Here is a 22,902-nt window from a genome sequence, read left to right as displayed (position 1 = left end):
CTTACTGGCTTGAGTGAGCACACTGGGGAAAAAGAATTTATAGTGGTAACAGGGGTACCAACTTGAATAAAATATTGGGAGGGAGCAGGTAAGACCCGCCCCACATAGTTGAGCACAAGATGCAATACACACACGCCATTTGAATGGCAATACCCATTAATTTTGGGCAGGCCTGGCCCCCTCAAATATTTAGGGGGGCCCTGAAGTGACCCCTGCCCCTAATAGTTGGCTCCTATGAGTGGTAGTTACTATAAGTAAGGACTCGGCATCAAACCTGTCTTGGTTATTAAAGCTCAGGTGTATACTGTGTGACTGAATTCATTTGTTCAGTAACTTCTCCCCCCCCCCCCCCGAAAAATATCCCCGCAAAGCAGAAGAAATAAATGTACAGTATAAGCGCACAGAGCTACAATTCAGAGTTCTGAGAACTGCTGCTGTGTAATAATAATAATAATAATAATAATAATAATAATAATAATAATAATAATAATAATAATAATAATAATAATTTTATTATTTATACCCCACCCATCTGGTTGGGTTTCCGCAGCTACTCTGGGCGGCTTACAGCATATATAAAATTGTAAAACATTACAATTGTGTGAGGGCAACCAAAGACTTTCTGGGAACTGACTGTTTTACAGGGAAGCTGTGAAACGACTTGCCCAAAGCCTGGCAGAGAGAAAGAGAGAGAAAGCACGCCTACCTAACTCTTTGAAAGCCTGGCCTTTTCCGTCCAGGGTGCCCTGCCTTTTCCAGAAGTGCTTCCAGACCAGTCACCCTCTTTGCCCTGCCTGCTCTTCCGTCTGAAGCGAACCCGGCCAGGTAGGCCAGCTGCACACCTGAGGCACTTTAAGCCCCGCCCCCTCCCCGCGCGCCAGGGCCGAGCTCCGTGACCGCGGCGAGCGCCAGGCGAGGGACGACTCGGCCCACTCGTTCCCCACTCTTCTCCCGCTCTTGGCTGGCTGTGGCCGCGCTCAGAAAAAGGCTCCTCATGTTCCGGCAGGTGCTGCGGGGCCGCCTGTCGCCCCACATGCTGCCCCTCATGGCTGCCGTGCTGCTGGAGCGGAAGGGGAGAAAAGAGACGGGCTTCTATCACTGGAGGGTAATGTGAGGCTTGGGGGAAAAGTGCCGTCCGCTTCTTCGAGGAAACCTCCGCGCGCATAAGCCGTAGCAATTTTAGTTTCTAGTGTTAGGGGGCGATTTTCGCCCCAAGGCGGAACATCTGCGGGAGGAAGGGGCTTGATTTATCTGCCTCTGTTTTAATTTTAACGTTTTCCAGCTAAATAGGGTGAGGAGGGGCGAAGAAGGAACGGCGTCCGGCAACTTTAGTGGTTGGTAGCGCCTCTGAAATTTCAGCTCTGCGAAGCTTTTCTTAACTTTGCAAAGGGAGCTTCAGCGACCCCAGCGGTTCTGTCGTTTTTCGTCTTCCTCTATTTATCTCCAGTGGAGACGACCCAAAATGAGAATTTTAAGCTGCACGCTTGCTTTGGGAGAAAGCCCCCTGCAATTTAGTGGGACTTCTAAGCAGACAATGCTTAGGGATGTGTTGTTAGGAACGCTGCTGTTAGTAGATTCTGCAGGAAATAGTGCAAAGCCAGGTTTACTTCTGGGACAGAAGAGGCTAGTCAGTGGAGTGTTTGCAATATCATCTGTGTAGAATGAACCAGATTGTTTGGTCTATAATCACTGACAAAAAAGAGTGCTGTAATTGTTTTTAGGAATTTAAGAAACTGCCTCAGAACATAGATTGTCGGTCCATTTAGCTTAGTATTGTGACTCAGACTGGCAGGGACTGTCCAGAGTTTCAGGCAGGGATCAGACATGGGACCTCTTGCATACAAACTTGTGCTTTTCTGTGCCTTCTGTGCCCCGACTTTGATTGCGGTGTGGAGGGTGGAAAGAGTGTTGCTCAGCCATCCAGTGAAACTGTTTTTTAACAAATAAAATGACTTATTAGTGACAATGTCAAATCCCAGTTAGAAATATAGGCTAATATGGGCTGTGTGCGCATGTACCTTGAAAGCACATTTGAAGCATGTTTCTCCACTCAAAGAATTCTGGGTACTGCGGTCTCACTTTTCGTTTTCAATGGATCTGTTAGTACAAGTCTAGCTGCTGTGTGGAATGTTATCTTTTTGCATGTTTGCTAGGCATAGTTAATGTTCAATGTAATTCAACTTACTATTATTGCAGCGGGAGAAGCACCCTTACTATAACCTCACAGTGAAAATCCTCCGAGCCAGAAACATTAAAGGAACAGATCTTTGTGAGTGTCTGGAGACTTTATTTTGCTTATTCTATGAACTGATCCTCCACATGTCTTATTATTATTAACCAGGGGCAGTGGCGTAGCGTGGGGGGTGCAGGGGGGGCCGGCCACACCGGGCGCAACATCTGGGGGTTAGGGTTAGGGGGCGCAAATCCATGGGTTAGGGGGCGCAAATTACTTGCCTTGCCCCGGGTGCTGACAACCCACGCTACGCCACTGACCAGGGGTCAGCAAACTTTTTCAGCAGGGGGCCGGTCCACTGTCCCTCAGACCTTGTGGGGGGCCGGACTATATTTTTTGGGGGGAATGAACAAATTCCTATGCCCCACAAATAAGCCAGAGATGCATTTTAAATAAAAGGACACATTCTACTCACGCAAAAACACGCTAATTCCCAGACCGTCCTCGGGCCGGATTGAGAAGGCGATTGGGCCATATCTGGCCCCCGGGCCTTAGTTTGCCCACCCATGGTTAAGACAGTCTCTTCAGCAGATTGATTTGCTGTGCTGTTGTGAAAATTACTGAAACATATACAAGCAAAAAGCAACGTGTTTCTAATAATGGACATAAGAAGAGCTAAGAGTCCATTTAATTCATAATCCTGACTCCCACAGTGATGATTCGGACACCTAGAGAGCCCACCCAGCTTCTTCTTATATACACCAGTAGTAGCCACATGTTGGACTACAACTCCTATCAGCCATAGAAAGCGTAGCCACTATATGGAAGTTGAGAACATCTGAATGGCACCATATTGGTTACCTCTGGTCTACGCTGTCTGGGAGTGTCTCTCCAGTGTTTCATACAGGTTTTCCTTGCTGTGGGTTTGGTCATGATTAATTTAGTTTCCCTGACTGATCTGATGGAGTGGATCTTAACCATTCATGCTGAGTCTAACTTGTCAAAAGTGCCTCATGATTTCACAACCTGTGTAGCAGCCATGGGTTTGCCTCAAATTCTATCTGAGCCAAAATATGAGGCAGCACACATTTTGGAATTGGGGTTTGTGTGGAATAGAAAGGGGGAAATGATCTGTGGGTGTGGGAAGCCCTTTTTGGTTTTGTTGCTTTATTTTGTTTATTTAAAAAAATTATGCTCTGCTTCCTGCACAAAGCAGTTTATAGTCTGCAATAAAAACCAGCTTCACCTGACAATAAAATATAAAATACCCTGAACAAACAAGCAAAAAGCATAAAAGGTGGAGTCCATTAATAGACTATAAAACCTAAAGCAGGTCACAAAAACCTTTGAAAAACAAGAATTACTGTGTACACCGGGGGTGGGGGTGGGGGCGGTTATTGTTTTGTTTGTTATTATGTTATGTATTTTTGTGGTTTTATACTATAAACTGCCCTGGGATCCTCAGATGATGGGCAATGTATAAATTCAACCAATAATAAATGAATAAATGAAACGTGTAAATTAAACTAGGCTAATTTGAGAAAGCTTGAGAGAAAAGAAATGTTTTCAACAAAATGTTGAAAACTTAATAATGTTGGGACACGCTTGCTTCGTTTCTTAAGAAAGAGAATTGCTTCACTTCTAGAGGAAGAGAATTCCAATTCTAGAGGAAGAGCTGGTGCCACAACAGTGTTAATGTGCTCAAGTAGCAGCATGTGTTACCATCATCCACAGAACTAAGTGACTGGGTTAGGGTGTGGATGTAGGGGAAGAGGTGGTTTCTTGGATAACCTGATCCTGAACTGTTAGGGATTTATACACTAGTAGTAAAAAATTGAATGTAGATCAGTAGCAAATTCGCAGCCAGTGTAGCGTTTTCAATGGCAGTGTGACATCTTATCAGTAGGTTGTCCCAGACACCAGCTGTGCAGCAGTTCTCAGTGACACAGCATTGACCTTCAGGCCACCTATAAATAACATCTGCAAAAGTGGAGAACCAAATTTATTGTTATGACCCTGGAGGCTGATGAATCCAGATGGTTTTCTGAATCTTGGGGGCAGGGGATGGGACTTTTCCATATAGTTTCACGTTGATGTGGAGAAGACATCCAGACACTTGCACTTAACTGTCCATTAATGACAGTCAGCTCTAACTTTCATTTCCCTCTATTCATCCGAACTGAGGCTGTCAAACCATTAAACCAAAGTCTCAAGACAATTTTGGGCTGAACCAGGATGAACAAATTGAAATTTTTTCCAGATAAGACAGAAGTACTGTGGAAATTGGCTACTCTGGATGGATATATGCTACCCATCTTAGATGGGGTACCACTCCTCTGAAGTACCAAGTATATGTTTGGAAGTAATACTGGACTTCAGGCTAACTAGGCAAGCTCAGGTGGCAGCAGTAACTAATAGTGCTTTTTACCTATATAGGCTGATATACAAACTGAGATCCTATCTAGAGACCTTGCCTCTGTTACCCATCTTGCTTGAAACATGCAGGCAGGACTACTGTATTGCAAAAATAGTTGAGATAATGAATGTTAAATGGGGGGGGGACCCCAATAAATGTCTCTTGCATAACTTACACAATTCCACAAGGAGAATTTATTCACATCTGTTATGGGTGCCTGAAAGTTAGGTACCATTTAACCCAACATGACTACATAGTTTAAGAGCATAGCATACTATGCTAATAGAGAACTAGGAAGCTGCATTGTATTTATCAACCGTGGCTAAATTGGCATACAGGGAAGACGATTCTTAACCTTCAGAATGGTGGTTGAAGATTTGGGAAACCATGAAATTATTTTGCCAAATTATCAGTCTTTTAAGAAATCTGTGTACAGCAGGGGTGAGGAGCCTGTGTCCCACATAGACGTTTTTACATTCCAGCTCCCACAGTCAGCTAGGCTGAATGGGGTGGAGTGAGAGCAGTAACATCTGAAGGATCACATGTTCCCCATCTCTGCTTTACTGACTTAATCAAGCTTGAAAACAGATAATCCTGTATATTAGAAAAGAACATATTAGCACATTATTCTCTTTAGTTACATTTGTTCTACATCTAAAACCCACTGGTAGATTTCATGAGTTAATACCACTCCTGTTCTTTGTTTTAGTATTTATTAAGCTGCTACTTTGGACTACTTTGAAAAGCACCTTCTCATTCTCTTAGTCTGCTGTTAGTTTTTTGTTTGTTTGTCTTTTGGAGAGAGAGACCCTTTCCTGGTCACATTTCTGCCCTTTCCCCCTCTAGTGTCCGAGGCAGATTGCTATGTAGAACTGCGTATGCCGACTGCATCACCACTCACTTACCGAACGCGAGTTATTGACAACTCCAGTGATCCAGAATGGAATGAAACTTTCCACTATAGAATTCACAACGCTGTCAAGGTAAAAAAGATCAATACTTCTTGATTCCGAACAATTGCTATATTAGGTAACATTCCTTGATTTAGGAAGGAGGGAAAGTGGTTTGATTTCTCCCACAGAACCAAATACATTAATATTGAGGGGTGGGGAGTAAATCTAATTCAGTCTTAAATCTTTATTGGAACCCCAGTGCCTTGTAAATCTCTTCCACCCTCCCTTGCCTTACTCCTCAGATATTATTCTTGTCACCTGTCACTGATCTTACAACTGAGATAGGCAGCCTTGAAAGCCCTCTGCTGTTTGCTGTTCTCTTAAGCCTGAGAAACGGCAGGGAGGAAAATGTTCCAGTTGGCTGCTAACTCCAGACAGGTAGCAAAATGGATGGCTGGTCTAATCTCTCACAGAATGCATTGCCTTGACGTCTCTCTGTGATCCATAAGCCCAGATTTTATATTAGCAGAGCAATCCAGAGCTGAATAGCAGGGTGGGGAGGTGGGAAATCACAATGTACTGTACTTTTTTTTAAAAAAGACTTTAAGTGAAGAATATGTTCAGCCATTGTCTAACAAAATTGTAGGTTTGAATTCTTAGTGGTTTGGGACCATAGACCCAAAGAAAGCTCAACAACCTTTGTGTCCAGATTTTCACTTTTTGAAATATGGCAACCCTAGCACAATAGAACAGAATAATTGAGCAAACCTCAACTTTCTGAGGCAGGCAACCATGACATTGATAAGTCAGGAAAAGAAAAAGCCTTTCCAATGTATGGTCTACACTTTAGTGTGGGGTGGGGATGGAGGACCTGTTACTTAAGGCCTAATTTCATATGGAAGAGGAAAACCTGGAGGCACAGAAAGTGGAATGGAGTGGGTTTGAAGGAGAGAGAGCTGAAGTAGATAGGAGGAGTGAGAAGGGGGTGGAAGCCCTCTACACGAGATCAGTTAGACTTTTGGTAAGAACAATATGGCAGTCCACTGGTTAATGTGAGAGATGGCGCCGTGGAGAGAAATAGGAAAGAGGTAGCTCCACCCGCTTTTGGCTCTTGTCCTGCCCACTGCCAGTCCCACAACAGATTATCCCTGAGGGAAAAGTTTGCCCACCCCTAATTTACACAAATGAGAGATTTTAAATGGTGTGGTGGCTGTCTGTGGGCGAATACAGATAAGTAATGCAATGCTAGGGATGGGGAAGAAGGAATCTGTCCACATCTGATTCCCAAGTGGACTCACCTGATTTGATCTGGATCATGACTCAGATAGGTTTAGTGGTCCACTTCAGAATCCACAGTCTGGCACAGTTCTTAACAAGGTTATCCAAGGGTTGTATACTGCCACCATCTCCCCCCCTCTTCTCTATAAATGTGGTAAAACAATTGAAAATAGGGCATCCCGCTGCCAAAGCCTGGAGCAGTTAGCATATGGGGCTCTTAATAAACATACAGCAAGCCCCTCTGGGAACAGGATTTAATCATTTTGCTCTCAGGGAGCAAAATTATATGGAAAAAACATGGCTTCCCCCAATGTCATCTTCAGATCTTGCGGCTCACAGTGGTGGGCAGTGGATCAGCCCTGAACTTTTTCTTTTTATCTCAGAACAGGTCATCTTTTACCTGAAATACGATATTTAATGCACACTTTCTTTCCCTACTGTTTCAGTTCTGGACTTCTGTTGTTTCAGAACACGCTTGAGTTGACACTCTTTGATAAAGATGTTCTCTTAAGTGATGAACTTACTTCTCTCGTGTATGATGTGACATCGATGAAGACAGGTCGCCCTCTGAAACAAACATTTAAACTAAAAGAGGTTAGTTCTTTTGTTTATTGAATGGGGGGGGGGGAATCAGGTTCTCAGGAATGTTCTTGAACCTAACTTTGCTTCTTGATATCTAGGTAGGTTTGGCCAGGACTTCACCAGTTACTTGTATCCTGAGCTATTTTTTAGCTTGTTCATGCTGCTAACATATCTTAGAGTCACAAAAGTTGGAAGAGACCTCAAATGCAATACAGTCCAGCCCTGTGCTGATGTAAGAAGTCTGTATGTTAATATATTTATTTATTTGTAGGACAAAGAAGAGCTGGATGTAGAGTTTCTTCTGGAGGAAAGGTGAGAGCTGCTAAATTTTCCATTGTCATGGTGGCTCAGAAGCGTAGTGGGGGGAGGGACATGGGGACCTTGGCCTTAGGCACAATTTTGTGAGTGGACGCAAACAGGTGTCCCAACAGCAGGCTCCTTCCTTGGAGCCTGGTTCCAAGTGAGAAGGAGCTGCACCTTGGCTGTGGCCCTCATGCCTGGCCACATCTCTGGCCCTGGGTCAGACCTGACCTGGTTGAGGAGGACAGGAGAATGGGCAGATTGCTCTTGCCCACCATCCTCGGCCATGGCACACCTTGTGCCCGTCTGCAGCAGCTCTGCCAACAGGTCACATCTGACCCAGCGGCAAAGAGCAAGAGAGTGGGTGACAATGAAGCTGCCCACCTTCCTTGGCCGCGGCACACCTCACACCCAGCTGCAGCAGCTCTGCCACCGGGTCAGGTGTGACCCAGTGGTGGAGAGTGGGGGGAGAGATAGCTTCCCCTCTCCTCCCCTGGACTGCGGCGCCCGGGAAGGCACCGTCTGCAGCCCACCCTGTTAGAATTCCTGCTCCATGATTGCAGTCATGGGATTTTTGTCTTTCACATGACGGTATATGCTTTGACTCCACAGAGTGGGAAGTGACGGAGACAGGATGTTTGTGTTACTGTGTTCCGTGAAGTGGGACTATTGTCTTTTGTTCTTCTTCTCTTTCCTGTCTGATGCTAGAGAGAGAGGGAGCCATATTGCAGTGCTCCGTGTGTGTTCATATGTAAATAAAGTAGATTAGCCAAAATGCTGAGTTGCTGAGCTCTGTTACGCGTGATGCGCAAACTCTGCGGATCCCTCCGCAGTCGTTGGCATCGGTCACTGTGATGTTCGGGCAGAAGAAAGCTTTTGAAGCTCCCAAACGAATGACCAGGAGGGAGAGAACATGCCAGTCGGGCATGTGTCTCTGCCACCTACTCGAGTGTAGGCTGAACTCCTGACACACACCCCTTGAGGGCGCATCCCGCACATCTGCCCCAGGCAGCATGGCCATACACTCCGCTGCTGTAGTGGCTGCAGTTCTAAACATTCAAGCAATGAAGGAAATCATTGTATTCAGTGTGGCTTCCTTTAATCTGATCCTAGAAGGTTTCTGAGCTCTTAGGGGTGGCTTTTTGGCGTGTACAGGAAGGGGGAAAGTCCCATTGCCCAAGTGGAATCCTGCTTGCTTCTCTTTGGTTCTAAGCCTTTGTCTTGTATCACTGGCATTGCAGCCATATGCAGTTTTATTGGTATCTTGGGCCTTGCCTTTATTGAGTTACTCTAGGGGTGAATGAAATGATTTAGGTGTATATAGGCATGATTCCCCCCCTTTCATTTCCTTTCTGGACCATTGCACATTCATATGCACAATGGCCTTTCCCCTTGCCTTTGACATCTGAGATGTATAGTTTCAGGGCCCATCCTATTTTTGTGATTACATATTTTAAAAACTGTTTTTAATGTTGTATTTTAAATATTGTCACCCACCCTAGGATGTAAGGGTAAAGGCTGTGTAAAATACTACTACTACTACTGATGATGATGGTGATAATAATATACAAAGTTAATGCATTCTTTCTTTTTGTCTTCTGTGTTAATTCTCATTATTGTAGCTGACTAAGCAGATTTCTATGAAATATAAACAATGCGTAATTCCTGTCTCAACAGGCTTCTTTTTTAAAAGTAGGAAGTAGAAAGCGAAGGGTAGATGTAGTGATAAGTACTGTATGTCACAGGCTCCTTTCACAGATAGTAAATTCAATATTTAATATTTGAGTCATGGGAATTGTGCCTCGTGAGAAACTATTCCTAAAACACTGCTGCATTTTAAATACGTTTTAGGACCCACCCTATTCTCTTGACTGCAATTTGTTTTAAGCCGATTTGGCTATTTTCTTTTTAAATGGCTGCAACCTAGAATGGAACCTTATGGTGAAGTTGGGAAGAAATCAATATAAAATAATGTTGATCCCTGCCTTAAAGCACCTGGGGGTCTTTTTATTTCCCCTCTTTTTTAATGGCACGTGTAAACATATTTTTATGTTTGTTTATGGCAGTATTTTGCCTTTACAGCACGGATGCTCCTGGTGAAGTTATCACAAATGGTGTCCTTGTGGTGAGTGTTTGGAGAGCCAGATGTTTGGGAATTGTGTTTTGTGGTGTGCACACTTAGCAGGAGAGCCCTTTCAAAATCAAAGCATTTTCCCTCTCTTTGAAATACTTAGAGCAATTAGTTTTGCCGTTGTGTGTGCGGGTAGAGGATATTCAAGATGAAAGGTGAGGAAGAGACGGGAGCACAGCAGTGACAGACAACACTTCCTTTTCACTGGTGTGATCATCTCTATCTGTTCCCCTTTGGTTGTCTGCTGGGAAAGCTTTGGAAACTGCAGTGCGGGGGTGGGGGGTGGAACCAAAACATTTCCCTGGAATTCAGTCTAAACCCTTCACTGTATGAGAAGTCATGCAAAGCACCATATTTCAAAACTAGTATTTTAAAATTTTGTTTTGTTCGATGTAGGCATACCCTTGCCTTTGCGTGCAAGGGGTTATTAACAAAGATGAAAAGCCACCTCTGAGAGAGCAGGGTAAGTCCAATTTTGGTTTTGTTCCTCTCCCGCTCTGCCCAAATTTCAAAGTAGATAAACTAGGTATGCTTTAATTTGGATGTTTCATGAGTTAGTTGAAGAAGAAGAGGAGTTTGGATTTGATCTCCCGCTTTATCACTACCCTAAGGAGTCTCAAAGCGGCTAACATTCTCCTTTCCCTTCCTCCCCCACAACAAACACTCTGTGAGGTGAGTGGGGCTGAGAGACTTCAAGAAGTGTGACTGGCCCAAGGTCACCCAGCAGCTGCATGTGGAGGAGCGGAGACGCAAACCCGGTTCCCCAGATTACGAGTCTACCGCTCTTAACCACTACACCACACTGGCTCTCAAGCAAGAAAGTCTATACAAGTTCTCGGCTACAGCTCATGGTTAGCAAGGGGAGAGAGCTTAACCACAATTCTTGGACTGGATGATATGCTAAGTTAAAAGTTGGCTTAGTGTGGTGTAGCACAAAAAGGACTGGGGAGCTGCAAAGCAGCTGCAGGTTCTTCTCAGGGGGCCAGTATGTTTGCATGGTCTTGTCTCAACATGTTGAGTAAGCTGTCTCTTTGTGTCACCACTTCCTTCTTGGCTTTCTGACTCCCAGGCCAATATGCATCCTTGGAAAGACTGTGTTATGAAATAAGGAGAGTAGAGAAACTCTAAAGCGGCTTGCTTAAAGTGTACATTTGTGAGGAAAGAACGTGGGTGATAGGGTAGATCTAGACACAGGTTAAAAACTCTATAGATAAGTCAGAAGTTAAATCATTACAACAAAAGAAGAAAAAAAAGCCTATGTAAAAATCCATATAAACTCATTTTTGCTCTCTATCCCCATCTGGTGTTGGATATTTATAATGCATCCAAAGCGTATTATTGTGACGAATGTAGCTGAGTCCTTAGTCTTTCCACTCTGTTTTTTTGCCTTTTCGGACGAAAGTGTTAATTTTAATTTTCAAAATGATACAAAAAATCGGGTACAACAATTTGAAGTCTACTTAGTCAGCTTCTTCTTCTTTATTTCATTACCATTAATACCTAAGTGTGGTATATACATGGAGGAGGCAGTAGGCTTCATTGCTTCAGAATCCAGATTTTCCATTAATTTAACCAAATTTCAATCCATTAATATTAGTAACAAAGAGAATTTTTAATATCTTATCCATGATGTAGGAGCTTGGCATTTTGTTATTGATACTTTGGTTGCTCTGCCATCTCTAAGAGTAGTCTCTACTTACATATTGTATAGGATTTCTCTTAGGAATGCATGTCCTAAATGTCTCACTGTCGTTTTTAGGAAGCAGACTGTTCAAGCTCTCGCTTCCAGGTGCCTATGAGAAGCAGTTGTCCATTCCTTGCAAATCGGACTCCGATCAGAATTGTGGAAACTCATTTGTCTTTCATGTAGGCCAAGGGATGTGTTCAGAACTGGATGTGGAGTTAGAGCGAACCATTACCATCCTTCAGGTGAGAAATCACCACACATCCCATTAGAGAATGCTTACAAACTTGTTTTCCTTATGAAATGTATTTATTTATTCTCAGGATGGAGTGAGCCCAGACTTTGAAGAGCATAGTACAATTCTTGGATCAGGGATTGTTCCACTGCAGTCACTTCCTCTGGAAAAGGAAGTTGATATGGCTGTTTCACTAGGAAAGGTAACAGTATGATTTATTTATTTTTTAACTTCATTTTAGCAATTTTGGGTTGGGTTGTTGTGGAAACTCCTCTTGCAAGGTCTTTCAGGTGTAGATTGGGGTGGCTAATCTGTAGGCAGCTAAGCACATCTGGCCCCCATGACCCACCCTCCCCCCTGGAAATTTGTCATTTAAGGGAAGGTTTATTATTATCATTAGCCTTTTGGTATTTGGTTTAGTATCTCACAAGTTATGCAGGCCTGATTTAAAGTATAAATGTATTGTGTTTTCTTTCAAGTCCCCTGCCACCAAAAAGTACCACATGTTTGTCCCTAAACACACACAGATATTCACTAAGTCAATCTGTTGGCTTGGTTTTAAGGTTTTATTCAGTTAGGCACATGAGATGGTGCTGGGATTGCCTGAAAAGGTATGTTCTGTGTTTATTTGCTCTGTGTGTAAGGTCCTGCAAAACTGACTCAAAGTAAGGTCTTTGGGGTAGAGGTAGCGTGGGGTTAAGGGACCAAAAGGAAGATAACATTTCACTAACTGGTTAACAAGAAGAGCATGGGTTAATTAATTGGAAAATTCCCCCCGCAACCTCTTTCAGCATGTGCTGTCTTTCATCTTAGGATTTAAGTGTGGATCTACACGTGAAGGCTGAAAAAATGTGAGTCTTGCACCCAGGAGCTGTTTTAGGGGCATAATTTTAATTTGCTTTTCTGGATTTGTGATTGCCAGACAAAGAAAACACAGGTGCATATGGGTGAGGATGCTGGGGCAATGAGTTAGTGTGCTCTTTGAACCTTCTCCTGCAAAAGCCTCCCAGTGCAGAAGAGGCATTGCTTAGTTGCAAAAGCTATTTGCCTTCTGGGTGCTAGAGCTGCAGGGAAAAATACACATGCATTTCCAATGCACTGTATGTTGGATTCTCAACCACTTTTGACTTCCTTCTTTTTCAGCCATGACTTAGCTTAGTTTTTTTTTTTAAAGTCTCCAGTCTATTGTCTTGAAATTACCCAAGCCTGATTTGATTTTTGAGATGAACTTTTTCAGAATACTGAAACACTTCATACATCTTTCCATTATTTTTTAAGGGAGGGGAAAACTGTATGTGTGTGTGTGGGGGGGGGGGAGTATATGTATTTAAGAGGAGGTGAGAGGAATATTGGATCTTGTCCCACAGCTGACATGCATCTCTCACCCCACATCACATGTTGGCCAAAAAGGTTGCCAGGCCCTTTATACTGTATATAACCACCATATTTTCTCCTTTAACACTATTTTCTATACTAGGACAAAGGATCTTGATGTACGTCTGGGTTTTGATCTTTGTAAAGAAGAGAAACAGTTTCTGGACCAGAGGAAGGAAATAGTATCTCAGGCACTAAAGAAGACGCTGCAGTTGAGAGAGGACCTTGATAAAGAAGAGGTATGTGACTTGTCAATATGATATGCAGAGCCATTCGTAATTGGCTACAGCTCATAATAAAATAGGGCATCTTGTTGTTCAAGAGTTTATTCATTTAATTTCTTTTATTGCATTTATGTCCCACCTTTCCCCCTCCAAGGACCTCAAGTTGGTATACATGGATCTCTCTCTCTCTCCTCATTTTAATCCTCACAACAGCCCTGTGAGGTAGGTTAGGCTGAGAGGCAGTGAGTGGTCTGGGGTCACCCAGTGAGCTTCATGGCTGGGTAGGGATTCAAACCCTAGTCTCTCAGGTCCTAGTCCATTACTCAAACCACTACACCACACTGGTTATTATATATCCCATATTACATATCTCATTTAATTAGGTGCCTTGGTTTTTCTAAATATATATATATATATATTATATATATATCTTTATTAATCAATCTTTATTACGGTCCAGAGACCCAACAGGTCTTCAAGATGGCATCGTTAGTGGTAGCATTAACTTGAGCTCTGCATCAGCTGTGCGGTTTTTATTAGTTTTATCTGTCTTTTATTAGCTTTTATCAGCCTCAGTATTTTAACTCTATCATTTGGCAGCTTTTCCTCAACAAAATTCACAAAGTTTGAGGTAAAAGCTTGAGTTAAAAGTCTTAGAGAAAGTCTTGGAAAGTCTCAGAGAAAGCCTTAATTAGCTCCAGCTCAACTCAACCTACCAACTAAAAATATTTTAAAATGATTCTGTCAGACAAATAGTGGAATAATAGGAATACTCTGTAACATATACAATGCACAATTTTGTTCACCTGCTTTCTCTCCCCCCCCCCTTTTAAGGTACCTGTTATAGCAGTCCTAGGATCTGGTGGAGGCATCAGAGCACTGACATCATTTTATGGCAGCCTGTTTGGGCTTCAGCAACTAAATCTTCTTGACTCTGTCACATATCTCTCTGGGATCTCAGGCTCTACATGGTATGTGAGCATGAAAATTCTTATTTCTTATCTTGAACCAGAGGAGGGAATAACATTTCTTCTTGCGCTTTTTGGAGTATTGATTAAAATAGTGTTTCATTCTAGCACCTGATGAAGTAAATAATTGCCTACAAAACCTTTCAATAAGCTTAAAAGTGAAACTGCACACTTTTCAATAAGTTTTTTTAAAAAATAGGACAGTCAGTTGATTTCCCAGCAGCCACCCCTCTCTCCCCGCACACACTCTGTCACACTCACATTCATACAAATACACATACAAATAGAATGGATGCATCTGTAGCCCTTAAATAAAACCATGTATTTCTGTACAAAATATGCTTCTTCAACTTTGGGTTTGTTTCTTAGAGTGCTTAAAAATCATATCATGAACTCTGTCTTGTCCTGTTCATATGTCTCCTACAGCTTATCATTCCCTTTCTAAGCTAGAAAGTCTCCCTTACAGCTTCTTTGTGCTGTAGCCACAACGGAAGAGAACACTTTCTTCTCAAGTTTATTTAGAGCTCATCTACATTTGGCCCACTGCTTCCCCCCAGGAAAACCAGCGTGGCAAAGGCAAAACTAGTTGGACCTGTGCTTAGAAAGCATGGACAAACAGAAAACTGCTCAGACCCTTTCTTTCTAGGCACGGGAGAGCCCTTAGTCTTTTTAAGCAGACAGTGACTTCTAAAATACTCCTACTTTAGAAAAAGTAGCGGATAGTATATAAAAATTAGATTTGATGCAGAAATTTAATATTTTATCTTTGCAGGTGCATGTCAATGCTGTATAAAGATTCTGAGTGGTCCAGTAAAGATCCCGGAGACTTTATCAGCACTGCCCGGGATAAAATGTCAAGCAGTAAAGTAGGAGCTTTTTCTTCAGAGCAGCTGAAGTATTACTTTCAAGAACTGGTTGCAATGGAGAATGCTGGACGGAAAGTGTCTTTCACAGACCTGTGGGGACTTATTGTAGAGTTTTTCCTACAGCAGAAGGTGTGTTTTTGTTTTATTATGCACTTTGTGTTTTTATTTTGTATTTTTATGTTGTGAGCTGCCCTGTGATCTTCGGATATAGGGTTGTATACAAATTTAATAAATCATCACCACCTACAGTCGTACTTTGGAAGTTGAATGGAATCCGTTCCGGAAGTCCGTTCGACTTCCAAAATGTTTGGAAACCAAAGCGCGGCTTCTGATTGGCTGCAGGAAGCTCCTGCAGCCAATTGGAAGCCGTGGAAGCCCTGTCGGACCTTTGGCTTCCAAAAATAGTTTACAAACCGGAACAGTCAATTCCAGGTTTGCGGCGTTTGGGAGCCAAAACGTTTGACTTGCAAGGCGTTCAGGATCCAAGGTACGACTGTATATGTAATATATATGCATTGCAAGTAAGTTCTAAATTTGAAACCCTTATTGCCTCTCCTCTGTTCAGGAAGACCAGTCAAAGCTGTCTGACCAGCAAGAAGCTGTGAAACGGGGGCAGAATCCCTACCCAATCTATGCATCCGTTAATGTGAGGCCCAATGTTAGTGGTGGTGACTTTGCAGGTATAGTAAGGCAGGTGTATTTCTTTCTCATAAAATCTGTAAGTAGTTTTTTCCCCCCTCTAGCATGGGCCATTTACCTGCCATTGCACAGTTGATTATTTCCCTGCCCATTAAGGAGGGTGAAGTGAAAGGATGGGGGTGGTGGCTGGTGATGGAAGAGAAATAGTAAGGATAGAAAAGTGGATGATTAATTGCAATGGGTCAGGAAATACTTTGCGTAAGCCTTAACTCCTCTCATAGTATTTTGCTCTCCCTTTTTTTCATATGTCATGATTTGACAGCACAGTTTCATTATTATAGTGAACATGTGAATGCTAAACACGTGAGCAGCATATAAACTAGCCTTATTACTTTGACTGGGGGGAATACAGCAGTCTTGTTTGCTTACCTGTTTCTGATGTGGTGCTGGTATTTTCCCTGTTAGAATGGTGTGAGTTCACGCCCTATGAGGTTGGATTTCGCAAGTATGGTGCTTTTGTCCGAACAGAAGATTTTGACAGCGAGTTCTTCATGGGGCGACTGATTAAGAAACATTCTGAGCCCAGGATCTGCTACCTGCAGGGTATGAACTTTGTGCTGGTTGTAAGGCAGAGACAATAGCTTCATGAAGCATAATGTGTCATTACCCTTCTGATTCCTCAGTTATGGCCTACAGGGGTTTTGTTGGGTGGGTTTTGTCATGGTCTGTTATTTCAAGTTGAGAAGGAATGTCTTTGCGGGTCACATTAGTAGAGATGTGGGTGAGCAGGGCTGCCATATCCTGAGGGCTGATCCCATTTCAGGCCTCTCAATATTTTTGGAGTAGGAGCCGCTCCCCCCCCCCCCGTGATGTCCCCAAAGCGTGGAGGCAAAACGCAGAGCCAAGTGTGGCATGGCTAGTTCCTCCTCCTCCTCCTCCTCCTTCTGGAAGGAGAGTCGAGCTAGCCTCCCACCAGTGGCAGTTCCAGGAGGAGCCACCAGCCAATGGGGTCACCGTGTTCAGCTCCACCCCCGGCTCCCCCTGACATCCTGATGTTGCACCCCCCTACCCTTACAATCTGGCACATCTGTGGATGAGGATTTGCCTTCTATTGTGGTTTGGCTTGGAGTCATAACAAACCACTTTCCTGACAACACTCTGCTTTACATTTACAGTACAAGCTACACTAAATGTTGTAGGTAGATCTGTTGGTGGGTTGGTAGGCCTGCTATGTTGTATCTTAGGACGGATGGTCCTCTGGCCCCTTCCCACTATCTAATCTCAAACTTTTCATGAGTCACAGCCTTTAAAAGTACTTGCCACCATATCCTTTGGCTTATATGCCAAAATGCCTTCTGAGCAATGTACAACCAAGAAATCATAATTAAAATTTGCAATAACAGTTGCACCTGTGGCAACTTTGCAAAAGTTAGCAGTAATGTCCCAGCATATAGCTTTAAGCTGAAAACAGTTGCAGCTTTTGTGTTGCTAATGTCCTTTGCACTCTTTTGAAATAATCTTATTAGAAACACCACTAGAGGAGGCACACACAAAGAATTCAGACTTACCTCTTCATGTGGAGAATCTGAGGTTTAATATTAGCTAACACTAGATAAGGTTGTAGCCTGTACCTTGATCATGTGTATATTTTTGTTTGCCAAAGTGGGGAGAGCCTTTAAATTTGATTTGAAGTAATTTCCTAATTACAGGAATGTGGGGCAGTGCCTTTGCTGCGAGTCTGGATGATGTATTTTTGAAGGTGGTTGGTTCAGGACTGAGCTTTCTAGAATCTCTTGGTGATGTTGTCAAAGTTATTGGTAAGGAACGAAGTTGCTCTGCATTATTTTGCACAATAATATCTTTGCTTGAGAATTTGGTTTGGCAGACTATGTACCTTCTTGTTAACTTTCAAACAATAGCCAGTCAACAGAAGAGGCATAAATTTAAAGGGTAGTTGAACTTTTTGTTCTATGAATACCATCAAAATTGTTTTCATCTGCTAATGGGATGATTTATTCCAACTTTGTTCCTGAGAAAAGTGGAGGAGCTACTTAATTGATTGCAAAATTTCTTACAAGCCAGGGAAACGTTTGAAAAAACTGCAATTGAAACAAAGCTGTTGAGAAGAATGTGTGACCCTGCCAGGGCCAACCAGGAGTTCCTTGGCAGCATCAGGAGGCCCCTATCTTAAGATTGTTTTCCTGATATGTTATTTTTAGTCATCTCCCTTCATTCTAACACATGTTACATTTCTGTAACAGAGTTTTCGACTTGAATTCAGAGCATCTTAAGTTCAGCAATGAATGTTGTGTGACTTTGGGCCAGTCACCATAACTCAACAGTTGTTTGTTTGAGGATAAAATGTTTGGGGCAGGGGAGAGAGGGGAAGGTAAATCCATGTATACCATTCTTGGGAAAAACATGGGATTGTTGCTGGTTAATGACCAGCTTGATCCCGTCCAACTCAGCTGTAGCTCCCATGCACTGCTGAAGGGAATCCCAAGACAGTATTACAGAAGCTTATTTCTGTCTACTCCTTGTGCACATCTGGGACACAATGCACCAAGCCGTTACAGTGATAGGAGGTCTGTGGATGCCTCCCATATACACAGCCAGCCCTACCCTCTCCAATTGATCCCGGAATGTAAGTTTGAGCCGATAAGAGGGGCAAATTTGGATAGGAGTGTGGGCGGTGTGCATTGTCTTCCTGTGGCTCATAACAGCTTGGCACATTGTTTGCCTACGCAATGTGCTGCACTCCAGATGTCATTGAACTACAGCTTCCACCAGCCCCAGCCAGTGTGGCCATTGGTCGGGAATGATGGGAACTGCACTCCAACATCATCTGGGAGACACCACATTGGCTGCCTCTGCCTAGAAAGATGCCTCCACAGATGAGTGCTGTACTTAAAGCCAACAGGTTTGAACTCATAACAGTAAGTTTCACATGGTCACAGTGTCTGTGACTTTTCTTATCAATTAGCATTGGTAATACTGTAGGAATGTTTACTGGTCAATGGTGAGAATGGTATATAAAGAGCTATCAGTTGCAGATCACATGGTAGCATAGTATTTACACATATGAAAGTCAGAAATGGCTGTCTTATTCACAAGTGGTGAAACCATGAGAGGTACACATAAACTCCAAATCTGAACTTTACCCTTAAATTATTTTACATGTGGTGGAGCAAACGTAGCTCTTTTAGTCTTGATATCAGTTTTACCTGGTCTTCTTAATAACTGTTAACGCTGCTGCCTTTGTTAATGTTGGTTATTTAAAATAATTTTATTTATTGTGTGTTTTTATTTATTGAGGCAGCACAAAGGTGGCATATAAACGAACATTTCAACAGCAGATATATGGCAAAGTGAAATACCCAAATCTTGTGCACATTGTTACAAGGGATCACAAAGTGTAAAGAGTGTTCATGCTAATTGAAGTATCTGTTTTAATACCGCATGATTCATGATTGTAGATGACTGTCGACGATCCCATCTCCGGGATCCTATGAGGCTGAAGACTCGTCTGGTTATACCTGGCGGACCCTTGATACAAATTTTCCAGGACTTCTTCAAGTCTCGTGTTACAGCTGGGGAAACTTTCAACTTCATGCAAGGATTGTACCTGCACAAGGATTACATCAGAGTCAATAAATTTGTGCTCGGGAAAGGTAAAATTTCTTTTTGGAATAAAAACCAACCTTCCCCAAAGTTTATAGATTAGCAAATGAAACCTGCGTAGTGGGAAAATCCTCTGTTAATAGTGTCAGATCTCCACTAAAACCCAGTCAGGTGCCAAATACAGACATGGCTTTTCCTCTCTTAGTATAAAACATTCAATTATAAATTGAATTTCCATTGAAGGTATTGGCGGTTCTGTTTCACCATTTTGAGCATACTGTATTGCTTTTTTTCAGGTACTCATTTAGACGCTTTCCCTAATAAGTTGACTCCAATGGAAGAAAGTCTGTACCTTGTGGATGGTGGCTTTTCCATCAATTCTCCCTTCCCCTTGGTACTGCAACCAGAGAGAGATGTTGATGTCATCCTATCATTCAATTATTCTTGGGAAGCGCCATTTGAGGTGAGACAAATCATTGTAGCCTGCCAAGTCAACTTGAGGTTGTTGGGGTTTTTTGGCTTGTTAAGTTTTCTTGGCTTGGTACTAGTTCAAGTTCAGCTGAAGTTTTTCCAGTATGGTTCCAGTTCAAGCAAATGAGCATAGGGAAAAGGTGCTAATAATTGCCTGACTGTTTTTTATGTCCCTCTCATACTTCAGGTCTTAGAATTGACTCAGAGGTACTGCAAAGAACGGGACATTCCTTTCCCAGAAATCATCTTCACCAAGGAAGATAAAGACAATCCCAAGGAATGTTATATGTTTATGGATGCTGAGAATCCCAAGGTTCCCATAGTCCTTCACTTCCCTCTCGTTAATGACACCTTCCACAAATACAAAGCACCAGGTAAGCATGTGAGCTTACATAGCCTGCATTTTAAAGTATCTAGTTGTTATTCCCAAGTAGAATGTTGAACTGACTGAACATTTTGAACATGATTTTGGTGTGGTCATTAAGCTGTTCCGGAGAACAGCAAAAGGTGAGGAAATGAACTGAGTGTCCTCAGAACAGTCTATTTTAAGGAGTAGAACTTGAAAATCTAAATAGAAAATTACTAATTCCTTTATGAATAAGGCTCTACCCTACCAACCAGTTCTGTCACGTATGCTGGTGATCTGGTTTAATATTTCAGTGGTTTATAATTAGCTAGTGGGACAGCATCAATACTGACATATTATGAAGAACTTGGATCATCATTTTTGCTTGGGACTTCCAATAAAAACACACACATCTTAAACATGAATGTTGTTGTTGTTGGTTTTTAAAAATATTTTTTATTGCTCAATTTCCACATAACAAATTATCAAGCCATATAATCACCTACATAACCCCCCTTTTTTATTCCCCCCCAGGACTTCCCTCAGCTCCTCTCCCTGATTTCACTGCACGTATTTTCTCTGCATATTATAAAATTGTATATATCCTTACATATCTGTCCATCATGTTATCAACAATCAATGTTTGTATGTTTATTCAAAACTTGCCAAGGAGTCCAGTTCATTTTGTTGTATTTTTAAATGATTTGTATAAAGTTCCCATTCCTCCTTGAAATCACAGTTGTCCTTGTCTCGCATTTTGTATGAAACATGAATGTTGTTTTTTATAACGCAAGACACACTTTCTTGGAAATTTGGGAGAACAGGGAGCAGTTAATTTAATTGTCATGGTTAGCCAACTATCCCCCCTGCAGTTGATTAGTTAGTTATGCTTGTTTGTAATGTGGTATAGTAAAATGCAGTATATAGTAAAATGCAGTCAACTCCATTCTCCAATTAGTCCCAGTCAACATGATCAGTGGTCAGGAAGAATGGGAGTTGTGGCCCTCCAGATACTGTTTGACTACAGACCCCTCATTCCTGCCTCAGAACAAGTTTGAAGGAAGGTATTCATGCAATGTATCTTTTCCCTCTCCTCTGGCTGCAGGAATAGAACGTGAATCAGAAGAGGAGAAATCCTTTGGTGATTTTGTGATTGGAGGAATAGACTCGCCATACTGGACACTAAACTTCACCTATGAACCGGAAGATTTTGACAAACTGCTAGAATTGAGTCGCTATAATGTACTGAATAACAAGGAAGCTGTTTTTAAAGCATTAAGTATGGCTTTAAGCAGACGAAAGAAGAAAAGAGGATTAGCATCTCTTTGAAAACTGGGAAGTGAATGGATTGCAGTGCTTTTATGAAAGATCCCAGTAGAAATAAATGAATATTTGCGGGGTCCTTTTTATGTGAATGGATGTTGCACTGCGAAATTCTCTTCTGATTGCACTGGAAACTTAAGTTTACATACAAAGAAAGCTGTTCTTTGCTTTTTCTGTTCAGTAAGGAAAATTTGCAGTGGATAAAACTTGGCAGTAGGTTTCCAGTGCTACAGGTCCAATATTTAAGAAGTCCATTTCTGAATGTCCACTGGGGTATATATTTCATCTGATATTGGGGTGGGGAAATCTGAGAACTGTTTTGTATTTATTTTTATTGTAATCCTATTGTAAATAGTCTTAATCAAAGAATATGAAATTAATGTTACATGTTCTGCTGGGTAAAGGGATGCAATTACTACACCTTGAAAGAATACCTTTGAAGAAGAACCACTGATACCGTCAAATTTAACCCTCATCTTGAGTGACTGGCATTCTTCATCAGTGCACAAAGAATGTTATTTATTTTAAGAAATCACCGTGTGTTTGAATAATGAGGAGTCTTCATATCATGGAAATTTACAAGAAGGTGATTTTTTTTTTTTTTTTTACAAAACTTTTGTTAATCTTTATTTTGGTAATGAAGCACAACAGTACTTTTATAAATAAAAAATATTTTTCTAGTCTCCCTGTCATTCTGAGCATTTGATACATGTGCATTGATTGATTGATTGAATTTATATACCCAGGTGTATAGGGTCCACTGGGCTAACGTAATGCTGGACTTCAATTGCTTAATAATAATAATAATAATTTATTATTTATACCCCGCCACTATATGGCCTTGTGTCATATATTCATTAACAAAGTCCTTCTCCGTGAAAATAAGCAATGTTTCAGCTTTGACATTTGATTTTTTAAAAAAATAATATTTATTATTTTTCATACAAAAGCATAACAAAAAAGAGAATAAACAATAATAAGAGAAAAAGAATAAGAAAAAGAAAGAAAATGAAACATAAACTACTTCAATTTTCCCATATATCACCACATAAACAAAAACTTAATTAAGTAATTAAAATCCATCTTTATAAACATATTACTTGACTTCCTCTAATCTCTTCCATCTGAATTTCCTTGTAATTAAATGTAGCAGTTTCCAATATCATTATTTCATAAAACCGTATTACAGTCATAATCAAATTTCTTAACTTTTCTTATTTATTTAATCCTAGGCCTAAATAGTTCTTTCAAGTGGTTACATATCTTTAATATTACCTTTGACATTTGAACTATGACAGTTAGAATACAACCTTTGGTAAAAGTTCTTGTAGAATTTACTGCCCAGCGTCTCTAGGATTCAGTTAACAAGATCTGGATC

At 41.7% G+C, this 22,902-nt stretch overlaps 1 protein-coding gene across 3 annotated transcripts; it reads left to right on the top strand.

The window, feature by feature from the left end:
- Nucleotides 1–730: 730 nt before the first annotated feature.
- PLA2G4F (phospholipase A2 group IVF) lies at nt 731–22,204 on the top strand. 3 transcript variants are annotated; one of them, XM_081208220.1, is made up of 20 exons: nt 731–825; nt 2,197–2,269; nt 5,436–5,572; nt 7,229–7,354; nt 7,614–7,654; nt 9,725–9,767; nt 10,170–10,236; nt 11,533–11,702; nt 11,781–11,894; nt 12,506–12,543; nt 13,170–13,305; nt 14,125–14,261; nt 15,031–15,253; nt 15,690–15,804; nt 16,229–16,366; nt 17,473–17,580; nt 19,240–19,434; nt 19,681–19,847; nt 20,043–20,229; nt 21,307–22,204. In XM_081208220.1, the coding sequence occupies exons 3-20, from the start codon at nt 5,468–5,470 to the stop codon at nt 21,528–21,530; spliced, it is 2,334 nt and encodes a 777-aa protein (XP_081064346.1). In that variant the 5' UTR covers nt 731–825; nt 2,197–2,269; nt 5,436–5,467; the 3' UTR covers nt 21,531–22,204. The 3 variants fall into 3 exon arrangements, with proteins under 3 accessions (XP_081064346.1, XP_081064345.1, XP_081064344.1); XM_081208219.1 differs by lacking the exon at nt 731–825 and adding an exon at nt 927–1,105 and having other exon boundaries at nt 11,644–11,702; XM_081208218.1 differs by lacking the exon at nt 731–825 and adding an exon at nt 927–1,105.
- Nucleotides 22,205–22,902: the final 698 nt, after the last annotated feature.

This window comes from Podarcis bocagei (assembly GCF_964188305.1).
Source record: "Podarcis bocagei genome assembly, chromosome: 1".
NCBI lineage: Eukaryota > Metazoa > Chordata > Lepidosauria > Squamata > Lacertidae > Podarcis > Podarcis bocagei.
Note: the sequence above shows the minus strand (reverse complement) of the source record. Positions and strands in the feature narration are given on the sequence as shown.